Here is a 13,795-nt window from a genome sequence, read left to right as displayed (position 1 = left end):
TACTGACTTGCCCTTTTCTTTTTTTTTTTTTCTCTCTGCATTGTTCTAGGTTAGTTTTCATAATATTTAATGAGACAGTTGGGTTCTACCTGGTTCCTACCACACTATTTGAACAGTAATGGCAAAACAAAGTTGCTTAAAAATCACTGTGTTGTCCTAAGGAAAGTCGAAGACTTCATAGAGTCTGCACTTACCCTTGTTACAAAAGTTTGTCTTTTTATGTCTTTCTGGTTTTGCAACAGGCAAAGGAATGACAGATATTAGAGGAGGGAGAAAGTTCTGGAGCATCCAATCAGTTGTCTTATAAACTTGGCAATATAAAGTAGTTCTTTTAATGGCATTTTCTGATGGTATTACATGCCTGATTTTGCATTCTACAAGTAACTGTCTTTCAGTTCCTTCCATTTTTCTGTCAGGAAGATATTTCAGATAGTGCACCTAGACATCACCTTTCTTAGTTTTCCTCTCTTACTTCCATGAAGTGCACACTTAAAATCCACTAATTAAAGTTACACATCCATCTCCCCATACAGTTCTGCCAGTGTAGGTAGTCTGTTAGTTCTCATTTTAGTTACCTAGTAACAAGGCTGTCCAAGATTTCCTTATAAAGTTAGCCAGTCTTTTTCAACTATGGTTCTTTCTCTAACACTTCTGTGGTTTGCAAAAAGCTTTCTGCACCCTGAGAGACTGAGAAGTAATCTTACTGTAGCAAATAGAAAATAATGACTGTGTTGCTGGTTCTGTGATTTGTTGCTTTACATGCAATGGCTCAAATTTCGCTGCTATCCCATATTTATCTACCCAGTTCCTAGGCACTGGTAAGGGAAGGCAGGAGAGTGAGTAATGCTGTGCTTTGACTGATGGCTTTGCCGCTGCTGGGTCTCACTGAACTGCCACTGGATATCTTTTAAATCAAACATGTTCTGCTCATTCTCCTTAATTCTGTTGTACTGATACTTCCTTTGAGTGCATGGAGATCTGTGAGTGTAATAAGTTAAAAAAAAAGTAAATTATAAAGGACATAATGGTCTGGCTAATAATTTCTGAAAAATGTGAGCTAATACAGGTTTATATGGGCAGCCACCTCCTGTCTGCTGCAAGTATGATGAATTATCTGAAACAATGAGGTGCAGAGTACTTACAGATTGACACACACCTCAAGAGGCCACAGTTCAATACCTTCTGTGCCTCCCAGCACCCTCCTTGCACCCCTCTCCTTTTTATTCCACAACCTTGTCTCTAAAAATAATCCTCACAGCAACAAAGAGAATTTCTGGTCAGTGTATGACCATCTGGGTCTCAGGCTTTATTGCCTCTGTGCTGTAGTGTAGTAATAGGCTGCTTTAATGTGTTTGGTTTGTTCTTTTTTCTTGTCTTTCTTTTTCAGTGGCTTTGGTCAAGCCTTTTTCATTATGAGACTCAATTAGGCTAGCACTTGTTTAGCTTAATATCTAATAACACCATTACTTTTGAGTGCAGGCTATGGCCAATTCCTTACCTAGACTCAGTGTTCAGAAATAACAGTAATTATTCACTATTTCCATACTGATCTCACATATAAGTTACTGTATTGGATTTGCATGGCAAGGTTTTGGTAGCAGGGAGACTGCAGGGGTGGCTTCTGTGAGGAGCTGCCAGACGTTTGCTCCATGTCTGACAGAGCCAGTGTCAGCCAGCTCCAGGACGGACCCATTTCTGGCCAAAGCTGAGCCCATCAGTGATGGTAGTGGCACCTCTGGGATAACAGACTTTAAAAGGGAGGGAAAAAATCCTGCACGATTTGCAGCCAGGGAGAGGAATGAGAACATGTGTGAGAAGCAGCCCTTCAGATACGTCTGTTGAGACACAAGGTCAGTGGAGAAGGAGGGAGAAGAAGGAGGTGCTCCAGGTGCCCGAGCTGAGATTCCCCTGCAGCCCATGATGCAGACCATGGTGAAGCAGCTGTGCCCCTCCAGCCCATGGGGATAAAGGAGTCCATCTGCAGCCCATGGAGCACCCCATGCTGGAGCAGGTGGATTCCCAAAGAAGGCTGGAACCCTGTGTTGGAGCAGGCTTCTGGCAGGACCTGTGGTCCTGGTGGAGAGAACCATGCTGGAGCAGGAGGTTCTTGAAGGACTGAGTGCTGTGGCAGGGACTCATGCTGGTGCAATTAGGAAGGACTGTCTTCAGTGGGTATGACTCCACCCTGGAGCAGGGGAAGAGTGGAAGAGAAAATGAGGGATGAGCTGACCACAGCCCCCATTCCCCATCCCCACTGCTGGTGAGGAGGAGGTGGAGATTTTGGGGGTGGAGTTGAGCCTGGAAGAAGGGAGGGATGGGGGAAGTTGTTTTCAAGATTTAGTTTTTATTTCCCATTATCCTGCTCTGATTTGATTGGTAATAAATTGAATTGCTTTCTCCAAGTCAAGTCTATTTTGCCCATGACTGTAATTGCTGAGTGATCTCTTCCTGCCCTTACCTCCACTCATGAGCCTTTCATTAAATTTTCTACCCCTAGTCCAGTAGAGGAGTGGTAGAGCAGCTTTGCTGGGAGCCTGGTGTTCAGCCAGCATCAGCCCAGCACAACTATGAATGGACCTCTACCCACTGGAAGGACTCTCATGAACACTGTGAGGTTCTGAAATGAGCAGGTGTGTTTGTGTCTGATAACACAAATAATTTCTTTGAACCGGAAAAGTTATGAAATTTGTGTCTAGTGGTCAGGCCTTGATTAGATTCAGCAGTGTGCTCTTGTAACTGCCTGTTTTAAGAGAGATATGTGTCTCTTGACCTCCTAAAATTCCTAGACAAGATCAATTTTGCCAGTATTTCATAGGCTGTATGTGAAGAAATAAACTAGGTTGAATCAGGAAAATCATATAGTACTACAGGATGCCTAATCATCATAATCCTTTAAAGTCTTTAGTGGTTTAATTTGCTGAGTGTAAGTGATGCCCTTTACTTCTTGGGAATATATTGAGCACCAAGACAATATTTTGTATCTAAATAATAAATGTACCCATTTGTTCTGTGACACTCTATAGAAATGCAGTTAATGTTGCCAAAGGCTGAGCATCCTCTGCTTTTCAGTAAAGTCTTCTAGAGCCAAAAGTCTGAAAGAACACTTGAATATAAACTATAGAGGTATTCCCAAATGGATCCTGTATGAATAAAATTATTGTGGTGTGTGGGATTAACTATTAATTTAGAGAACAAAATGAAGGTGATAGTTGTTTCTTCATTGTGAATTTGTTTTGGTTTATTCAGAATGTTGTTTGTTTGCTTATTTGCATTTAAACCGGAAGCCTCTTAATTGTACTCATCTTAAGTACTTATATGCATTAAAATTCAAAAATAAAAAGAGCTTTAAATTATTTTTTTACATTTTAAAATTTATTTTAATTAAGAACAAACAGCTGAGAAATCCTTTTTTTTTGCAGAGCTTCATTTTTTAAGTAATCAGAGGATGAACAAGAAACCATTATCTGAATGTTGTTACTGAAGCCAAAGTAGTTGAATATTCAATGTAGTTGCTGCAGTTGCAAATTTTGCAAGCTAAATTAGAATATTTTATATGTGCACAGCCCAAGGATTAAAAATGCCAAGATCAGGAAATTAAAGAAAATATTTTCTGCGCACTATATTATTGTATACATGACTCTTTTCATCTATGTATTTTTTATTGTCATGCAGACAAAAAGGAGCAATCAAGTGATTGCTGTTACACTACAATTGTGAATGAAACTATTGTAAATATTTCTAGTTTTCTGAGTTCTGTCTATACAATTATAAAAAACCTTTTCCATTACTCATATACTTTCCTGAGACTGGTTTTTAAGAAAGCAGAGAAAATCTAGAAGTGCCAGTCTGTTTGATTTGAAGCTTGCCTTGCCATTTGAAATTTCGTAGCATCTAGAAAAGTTCCCTGTGACTGTTAGGAGGTATTTTATGTTTTGGCCATCACGTACGTCTTTGTTGTGATTTATTGTTTCAGTTTCTGTAGCTGCATTTCATGTTTCAGAGGTAATCAATGAAGATGTAATTCTTGAGGCTACTTTAAATATTTTCATTTGAAAAACATTTGGTATGAATCATGCCATTTCATGTTTTACATTCCTCTTATGAAACAATACCAAAAAAACTTGAAGATCAAACCAGGAATGTTAACAGTTGCTGTCATTCACGCTACCTTTGCCTTTCAAAAATAAGGTTCAGCTCCTTATTTTTGAAGCTGGACCTGCCTGGTTTTTAATGATCCTAACTCTGATTAGCATTTGGCTTAATTGAAGAGAAGACGTATTTGGGGTTAAGGCATTAGCTTAGCTTACAGAATTTGCATTTCAGTTCTCTATCTAAAGTTTTTATGGTTCATGTTTCTGAGACTTCTTTCCTGACACCTAATGGTTAGAAAAAAAATTTAGTGAAACAAAGCGTCTGTACATCATTAGAAGAACTAGAACTCATCAAATATAATGAGCGCTTCAACACAATTCTGCTTTTGGCAGCACTGAAGACCTTGGGAAGGAAGACCTTGTCCTCTTCTGGCTGCACTGCTCTGAGATGCCAGGACTTTCCTTGCTCTGCACAGTGCTATCTGCAGAGGTGCTGAGCAGGGGAGGATGGTGGGGAATTACCAAGTGGGGATTTTCCCTTACACTTATCTACCAGGTCCAGAATGCTCTGTGCATGTGTTGCATATCTTAATAATGTACAACTCTGTGAAAATATATTTCCATTTGTGTATGTTAATATCTATTTTTAAACATATACAGAGAGAATAGCTCTGTATCTTAATTAAGTTTTGATGAAAAAAAATTACTTGCCTAGACAATCCATAAAATACTAAGTAAAAATTAAAGACTTAGCTAGCTTTTCCTGTGAGAAGCAGTTAGTCATTTCCTGGTGTAAAGAATAACAAAATTACTGACTTTCCCATTATCTTGGCTCATTTTTGTTCGATGCCAGGTGGTTACTAGAGTTTGACAAATGATTGATTTGGTTTCAAAGGGTGCTTGAATTGCACAAAGCATTTTTCATATTAGAAAAGACATGGTCATTTTTTTCCACAGGTTTTAAGATTTATTGCCTCGCACAAGTGTTGTAAATTAGTTTGTTTGCTATTTATTTTCTCTGGATTGCTGTAATTCATGTCATTAGTTGAAGGGCAAATTTTACAGATGGTTGGAGGGATGGATTTTTAAGCATACACCCTTTCATATTTATTTATTTTTTAAACATTGCTACAGGACTGCAAGTCAGATGGGTAGATTGCTACTTCCCATTTACTCACCCTTCCTTTGAGATGGAGATCAACTTCCAAGGAGAATGGATGGAGGTCCTGGGCTGTGGGGTCATGGAGCAGCAGCTTGTTAACTCAGGTACTGAAACTCCTTTACTTCATTGACATCTCTGTTAGCAAGCACTTCCAGCACAATCAGCTTCACAGCCTGGAATGCCCCTTCTACCCCGGTGAGCACAGACGTGTCCGCATGGCAGCCGCCGCAAATACTCCTCAGGTGGAACGCAGCCCTCGCATGCTGTGGTTTGAGGGTAGCATCCGAGCAAGTGACCTGAAGCCTGCAAACAGAAGGCTTGCCTTTTATTCTGTGCAGTAAGGAGACAGAGGGATGTCAGCTTTAAAAGAAAACCTGCAAGGGTGTGCAGCATGTTCTTTTCTTTCCCAAAAGATGCCAATTGCGTTCTTAGTAACGACTTAAAAGTATCAATAGCAAATAACATCCCTAAATATCTGGAATATCAAAATGCTCCTCTGTATCTAAAGCATAGAAAGAGGAATGTGATATCTTTCATATTGCTGTTTTGTCGCTGGGTAAATGGTGGGTAGCTTTTTTCTTTTGTTTTATTGCGTTTCTCCTCAGGTTGGTCATTTATGAGGTTTAAATTGCATTAAAAGCAACATAATTTATTTTAATTGAAATTATTACAGAGCAGTGTCGCCTGACCATTTTGCTTTCTAAAACTGACACATAAGTATTAAAGAAGGAAAGGAGAAATTGGTGTATTTTTTCTAATTATTTTTTATCTGGAGAATTTTGCATGCTTGCTCTTTCATTTACTGAAGATAGGCAATTTTTAGGAAGCACAGGACGGTGTACATGCTCTCAGTGTTGTTCAGTGTCTTCCAGTACTATTTATTAGTATGTGAGCCTTTTGGAATATGATCTGTGTAATTCCAGCAAGTGGGCTTTCAGATAGCCAACATAACACTCAGTTATTTTTTTCCCACTGGTTTGCTAAGCTGTTGTTGTATTTTCATGTGCTCTAAATTCTTCCTATTGAAGACCAAGTACAATAACTATGAATTACTTAATTTTGGCATAATTTACTTGGCACAGCTTGTTTTCCTCAAAGTTTGCTTGCATTTTAATGTGGTCATTTTCCTCTTAGAAAGATATCCTCTTCCAGAGTTTCCCCACAATGAATTAATGATTTATGCTAATGTTCTCTCAGGTTATTATCTTCATAGTGTGGTAAATACAATACAGCTTCTAATCAGTCTCGGAAGTGAAAGACTGCTGTGTAATATTGTTTCCATTAGATGTAACACACCAGCATCCAGGCTTTCTGCTTCAAAAGCTTTTATGTTGCTCAACTCTTACAATTAGGATGCTCTAATGGGTGTGAAAAGAGCCAAACTGTGTCCCTAAACAATTACTGTATACATTTGTGTGTGTGTGAATGGATGTACATGTAACACCAGAGGTTTCTGCAGCACCTTTTTTTTTTTTTTGCAGCATTCTCATGCGTGGGCTTCCATAGCACTTTCTCACCCTTGAAATTTCACATTTTTTAAATGTTAGACCAGATCAGGATTTTCCAAGGGAGAACAGCCGCTCTCATTCTTAGTCATTCACTGGGTAATGGATCCAGTCTTCTGGACCATTCAGATTTTCCGTGTTAGCAGCAAGAAAGGTTTCTGTTGTCTTGGTGTGTAGATGAGTAAGTATAATTTAGTAAAGGCTGCAAGTACCATCTTCATTAAAGCAAATTTAGCTATTGATTATTTTTAAGAGTTTTTTTGCATTCAGGAAAGTCTCCTACAACCAAAAAAAAAAAAAAAAAGAAGACTGTGGTGTTATTTACTGTTTTCTAACAGTTATAGTATTTCTAACAGTGATACTATTTTAAAAGAAAAACAGAAATCCTATTACAGTGTTTTTATGTAATCATTATAAAAAGTACAGTACTCCAAAGATGCACAGAATTGTAGGGGATGATGTTACATGTTCCCCTAAGGCTGATGGTGTTTAACTTTCTGGTTTTGTGTGCTTACTTTTTCATCTGTATCCCATAATACATAAGTTTAATAGGAGTGCTGTGTATGAATTTCAATATAAATAAAAGGGGTTTTGTTCTGGTTAATCCTGGGAAAAATACAGAAACTTTTCAGTATATTAGAAAGTACTCCCAGTTTTAGGTCCATGATGTGTATACAAGGAAATTGTGTGGTTCAGTAGAGCTATTTTCAATTAACAACACCCAAGGTATGTATTTCTGTACTTCAAGAGTTAGTTATCTAAGATTTGTGAAGCTGGTGTTCATTGGTAGGTGCCCAAGTTTCAAGTCTCCATGAAGTTCTACAGTTCAAACCTTTGAATACAGGACATTGCTTGCTCAGAGGCTGTGATCACTTAGTGTTGCTTAGTAACTGTGAAATTGGAAGCAGTTAGGGTGTGATCCTTTACTGATGGAAATCAATGGCAATGTTCTCAGTGCTCAGTGTTGCAGAATATGTTAGCTGAGGATGGAAGCAAGTAAATTGAACTAAAGTTTACATCAAAACCATGAGACTATAAGCCAAATAATTTAAAAATCAAACTAAACCCAAACACTCTCCCCCCACCCCAAAACAAGCCCAAACCCACAAATAAACAACAAAAAGAAGAGAATCACATAATTTTTTTTGTAAGACTTCTTGTGATGTTTTTAACTCCCGATGTATACAATAAAATAATGTAAGGGTGGCACACCAGATCCAACCTCAAGTCCAAGGCATTGCTGTGTCATGATGATGTATCACTTCCCAAACCAGTGCCTACAGGTGAGTAGAACAGCGTGGTTATACTGATACACTCCTGCAGCTGCGTCTTTCCTGAGCTGAAGGTGGTATGTTTGCTTTCTGTGGTCATTGTGGAATTTTCTTCCATTCATTTGTTGAAATGTTTGAGTCCCAGTAAACCTTCACTCTCTGCAATGTCTTAATTTGCCTAACTTGCATGAGGAATCACTTCTTTCTTGTTCTGACCAACAACTTAGAGATACAGTTAGAGCTCTTCTGTCGTGCTCAGCTCAGAAGAGTTAGTGAGTCTCTCTCTCTTTTTCCTTGTTTAAGCCCCTCAATATTTGTTTAGATTTCAGTTGTAGGTCTTGTCACTGACTTCTTTCCAAGCCAAAGAGTGCTGGTCAGACAGTCCCTCCCTGCGTGGGAGCCTATCCATATGTTGAGTCATGACTGCTCCTGCCTGCGTCTTCTCCAGGCTTCTTTTTTTTCCTTTTCTTATAATTTTTAATATTAATTTTGCTGTGTTGACCTTTAATTATAGTATCAGAGCGACCTCAACACGGGAATAATGTGCATTGACTCCAATGGTTGCAGAAGGCTGATCAAATGCTTTATTAAGGTATACTATATGGTATTGCGTACTATATTATACTATACTAGTACTAAACTGTACTAAAGAAAAACCCCTTACAGACAGTCACAACATAACTTTGACCTAATTGGTCAGTCAATCCAAACATCATCACCAGTCTCCAATTAACAAATCCCTTTTGTTAAACAATCTCCATAGCACATTCCACATGTGCCAAACAACAGATGCAAAAAGTAGAGGTAATAATTGTTTTTCTTCTTCTCTGAGCTTTTTCACTGCCTTCCCCAGGAAAAATCCTGGGGAAGTTGTGTCTGCTGCTCTCTGTGAAGAGAGCTGTGGCCACATTTAATGAGCCTTGAGTTGAAAAAAAAGGGGAGCAGCATGGGATGATGACTGCTGCAGATGATGGCTTTTGATTGCTAGAAGATGATGAAGCATCCTGGCACACAGCTAGACGCTCATCTCGGGGGGGCAGCTCAGGTTAAGGTCTCATTTCCTAAAATTATGAATCATGAAGGCTGCTGTATTTAGGGTACCAGTAAGAGGAATTGGTAGAACTTTCCCACTGTATGCAGATTTTTCTACCTTTCACATCAGAAATTAACGGTGATATTTATTGTCTCACAAAACTGATTTTATTCATTTATGTTTTTTTTTTTTAATTTTATTTTTTATTGTCAGCTTAAAAGGAGTAGAGAATGGTGTAGGGGTTTGGAAGAGGAAATGTCAGTTGAGTTTATAGCAAAGGTGGTTGTCCTAGTTTCTTGTTAATTTTGTGAGTATTTCTAGTAGAGGAAAAATTGCTAACCCTGTCTCAACATTTTCATTAATATTGTTGAACATGACAAAAGGACATTGTTATGAGTTCTACAAATCATTGCTTTTGTTTTAAAAGGTGGAGGGTTGTTTTTTGTGAAACCTGATTCTTGAAGTGTCTTTGCCATTTGGAATTCCTTTTACAGATTAGTGGCAGGACTTATTCCCAAAATTCAAATAGTACTAGGCCCAGGGCTGCCACCTTCAGCCAAATACAAGTCTTAATGTGTAGAACTTGTTTGTCTTCAGTGCTGCAGTAAATAAATATTTCTCTTTCTTTACTCATTTATTGAAGTTCATCGAAATTGCAATTTGAGTGGAAGTAACAAATTTAAAGTTCTTAACTAGTATGCTCCTTTTTGGTTTTGGCAATAGGATTTTCAGTCTGGACAGTTCTCAGTGGGCAGCAGGTTAACAGAAGAATTATGCCAATGTTACCTTGCAGGCACAGGACTTTTTGAAAAAAAAAAATTTGAATATTTTCTTAAAGGAAATATTAGTTATGGGTGAGTTAGGTTCATATATCAAGCAGCAGTGGACTAGGGGACATCTAATTTCTTTCATCTGTCGGGTTTTTTTTTTCCTACTCAGCTCTTGCCTGGTAAATTATATTAAAATGTTTGAGCAGATGGTGCATGTGACTTCAGTCGTGTGCCGGCCCATGTTCTGTCTCTGCTAACAGCTCTCTGTGGAGACCTTGAAATAGTTAATGCTGTATGTGTTTGTATGTATTGTAGAAGGGTAAACATAATGAATTTAAAAAACATGCCTGAAACCCTTCAAGGTGAAATGAAAGTTACAGAGGTATTGGTGTATCGAGCATCTGAGGCCTCCCAAGAACATGAGGTAGAACTGTTGGATGGACTGGTTCTTCCCACAGGGGCACCTAAAGTGATTTAAATCTCTTGCATAAGCTTCACAGCTCCACATCCCAAATCTCCCTGGGTCAGTTTAGGTCATTGTCTGTCTCCTGTACAACCACACTACTGTAGTATCTTGCCTCTCCCAGCCCTTCCTGTGCTTACTCCCCTGAGACCACGCTGAGATAGCGGTGTCATCATGCCTCGCTCGTGGGCTGGAGCTGAAGTACACCAGAGGCTGACACACGTGCACGCTGCAGGCAAAGAGTGCAGCTGCCTTGGTTAAAGGGAGCTTTCCTACTGTCCTTTTAAACTCAATAGAAAAAGAAAGCATTCCAGTCTTATAGAAGCCTCCTTCAGAATGTGTGGAGCTTTCTGGATTGATCTGCTGGGCATCCTCTTTCTATGTCTGACTGCAGGGGGAGCAGAGTCTCCCAGTTTAGGCAGGTACCTGAAGGTAAAGTTAGTATTTCATGAAGATACAGTGTCTCAGATGAAATAATACTAGTGAGAAATTAGGAAGCATCTGAGTTTTATTGACTTCCCAAGGGTTTGCCTGTTGAAGAAACTGAGGTTGAATCCAAGCTTTATATCTCAGCTCCTGGGTTGCCTTTGTCTCCCTCAATCCTAGTGATTTACATTTGCACATACATACATACATATGTGTGTATATGTGTAAAAATAAATACAGAATGAGACAAATGAAACAAATTGATGACCAATTAAATACAGAGTGAGGCATATTTGACCTGTTTTAATTTTGGTGTGTGGTTTTCTACACACTCCCCCACACCCACCCAGTGTAAATCAGAAAAAGTGATTGTCACATCTGGCTGAGTTGAGACACCTGTTGAACTGGCAGCCACTGAAATTTTGCATTGCTCAGACATGGAGCTGGTGTGAGTTGTGGGCTTTTAGAGAAAAATGGGATTGAATTTTTATCTCTGTTCTTCAGATGTTGTACAGATACCCACAAATGTGTGGATGTGGCACACCCAGAGATGTGTGTGCCTAAGACAATGCAGATCAGTTTATAAGGGAATAAGTAATAGGGCAGAGGATCTGATTTCCCCTGAAAATCTGTGGTGTTCCACCCTGTCTGTATGAGGAGAGGAGCTGTGATTGTAGTCACCTGAATGGCTACCAGCAAAACATGTACTTGACTTGGAAATATTTTATGTAAAGGGCCCAGTCATGTAAGTTGAGGGGTGTGGAGTGGCAGTTTGGTGTTCTTTGTTGACTACCACATCTTTTGACTGTAAAGGAATCATCTGTAGCAAGTGACAGCAGAAATACTGGCCACTTTCTTAGCATCTTCAGACTAACAATTAGTGCCACCCTCCTTTGTGACTGCAAATGTAACTGGTGGTTTGCTAAGCATCCCAGTCCTGCAAAGAGAGTAGATACAGCACTACTACATATTTACACGTGGGCCGAGCTGTAGCTTGGGATTTAAATTTTGGCAGGATTAGATCTGGATTCTTAGGACTTTAAAGGTTCAAGTTTCTAAAGAGCACGTATGTTAAAATTGATATGACTCTTATATAGAAGTTATTTCTTTTAACTCCTTTCTACTCAAAGAGGAAATTGAAGAGAGTTTATTTCTTGTGTTTGTATGAAGATTGCTTTTTGGGGTTGATTTTATTTTAGTTTCTTTTGAACTGACTGGAAGGAAGTCCAAGTTTTGCCTTGATAAGTAATCCAAAACACAAAAATGGATTATACAGAGGTGATGCTCATGTCAATCAAAGGGTGCATTGTTTTATTATTCGTTTGTCTTGTTCTGTTATCTCTGGCTACAAACACCTGGTCTGATGTGTGTGTTGTGTTACAAAGTTAAATCTTGACTCTGCCCTTCCCTTTTCCTTGTCAAGATAATTTGCCTGTTGTTTTCTACTTCATTTACAACTCTATTTTTAAAGCTGTTTTTTCATTAAGTTTTTCCTGCAGAATGAACCCATAAAATTTTTGAAATGTTGCGTTCTCTTATTCTATTACCTTTGACAGATTCATTATCTATGTTAAAGTTGGGGTTTTTCAAAAGAATTAATATAAGCTTGCTTCCAATCTGTAGTGTTTGTATATATTGAAAAAATACAGTATTCCATTTTATGACAATTCTATTATACCTATTCCTGGGAAATGTATTATTTGTTTACAGGGATATCTTGTGGAAGAAAAAGTGTAGGATTGATTCTTGGAAGTAAGTAGTTATTATAAAACTTGGATGGCCATTTGAGTTTGTGGTTTTATATGATCTTTCTAGCTTAGTGTTAAGAGTAGTAGTGCCAGTAGATTGAGGGGATAATTTCCCTTTCATGGTGCCAGATTACTTTTTTAGTTGAAATATAAGTTCCTTATCTTCATAATTTAAGAAACTATGTTGTCTTCATGCTTCATTTTCTCCTGCACAAAAATGTATGTGACAAAGGGTTAACTCAATCTAACACAAATGTTGAACTCAGCAGGAGTGCTTATTTGAGTGACCAGCACATCTTACCATTAAGTGAATAAGAGCTCCCCTCAACATATGTGAGGCCTGTTTTAGTCCATTTGAAATCTTGAAAAGAAAAAGAGATAAGCAGTTCCACCTTCCAAAGTTTCTGTTGCCTTTGAAGCAGTTTTCCCATGTGTATGTATTGCTTCTCCTTCCCTTAAGTTTTTTAATCAAAAGTAAATTAAAGGTTTAGTAATTTACTATGATTTGTCTCCTTGGGATCCTGCAGGAGGATTAGAGCACCACACACATGAGAGAAGGCTAAATAATGATGAATATAGTTTATTAAGCAGCTCCCAAGTAAAACAAAGTGGTACTCTCGGAAACGTTGAAGAGCAGCAATTTATGGCACTGAAATGGTGTTTCTCTTGGCTTTATTTATGCAAATGAAAATACATCTAAATAATACTATTGAATTACTACACTGTTATATGGTGAATGCTGAATGTTTTTAATCAGCCAGGAGTTGGCTCAATGAGCCTAATATAATTCCTCATCAGGCTAGGTTACCCTCTGGGTGTTTTTGTTGCGTTGCAATATTCATCTTTGCTGTTCCCAGGACATTTACCAGGACTACCCAGCTGAGGCTGGAGAAGAGATTTTACAGGCATATCTCTAACTGTTTCAGACTCTGATACATGAAGCTCAGCTGAGACAGATTCAGTTCAGCTGAGATTAGATCAAGCATTTTAGGAAGTATTTTTCTTCTCTAGATCTCAAATGCAATCTTGATTTCTCATTTCTGGAGCAGGAGGCTTTGGATAGGATACTTCTGTTGTGCCACATTTTTTGTCTTTGAGGTTGGTAGTTGCTGAGAGGAATGGGTGAATGCAGGTCTCCTGCTGGAGCTGATCGTGCATCTCTTTCCTCTCTGCTCTGCAGGTGTACTAAGAAAATAGCAAACCAGTGGCAGTGTGGGTGGTCAGCCTTTGGAACTCCATGCCATTTATCAGAGTGATGGGTGAGGTTCACGTCTTTAGAGGACCAAGTGTGGGGAAGGGAAAACCCAAGCACGTTGCATAGTTGAG

The 13,795-nt window shown here is 38.7% G+C and overlaps 1 protein-coding gene across 3 annotated transcripts in view; it reads left to right on the top strand.

The window, feature by feature from the left end:
• FARS2 (phenylalanyl-tRNA synthetase 2, mitochondrial) overlaps nucleotides 1-13,795 on the top strand; it is a 231,548-nt gene that overhangs the window by 67,157 nt on the left and 150,596 nt on the right. For all 3 annotated transcript variants that reach the window (XM_041413155.1, XM_041413154.1, XM_041413153.1), the window contains one exon: nucleotides 5,226-5,357. In XM_041413155.1, coding sequence (XP_041269089.1) covers nucleotides 5,226-5,357 — 132 coding nt within the window. The remainder of the gene's footprint in view (nucleotides 1-5,225; nucleotides 5,358-13,795) is intronic.

This window comes from Onychostruthus taczanowskii, unplaced genomic scaffold (genome assembly GCF_017590055.1).
Source record: "Onychostruthus taczanowskii isolate IOZ18803 unplaced genomic scaffold, ASM1759005v1 scaffold40, whole genome shotgun sequence".
Classification (NCBI taxonomy): domain Eukaryota; kingdom Metazoa; phylum Chordata; class Aves; order Passeriformes; family Passeridae; genus Onychostruthus; species Onychostruthus taczanowskii.
Note: the sequence above shows the minus strand (reverse complement) of the source record. Positions and strands in the feature narration are given on the sequence as shown.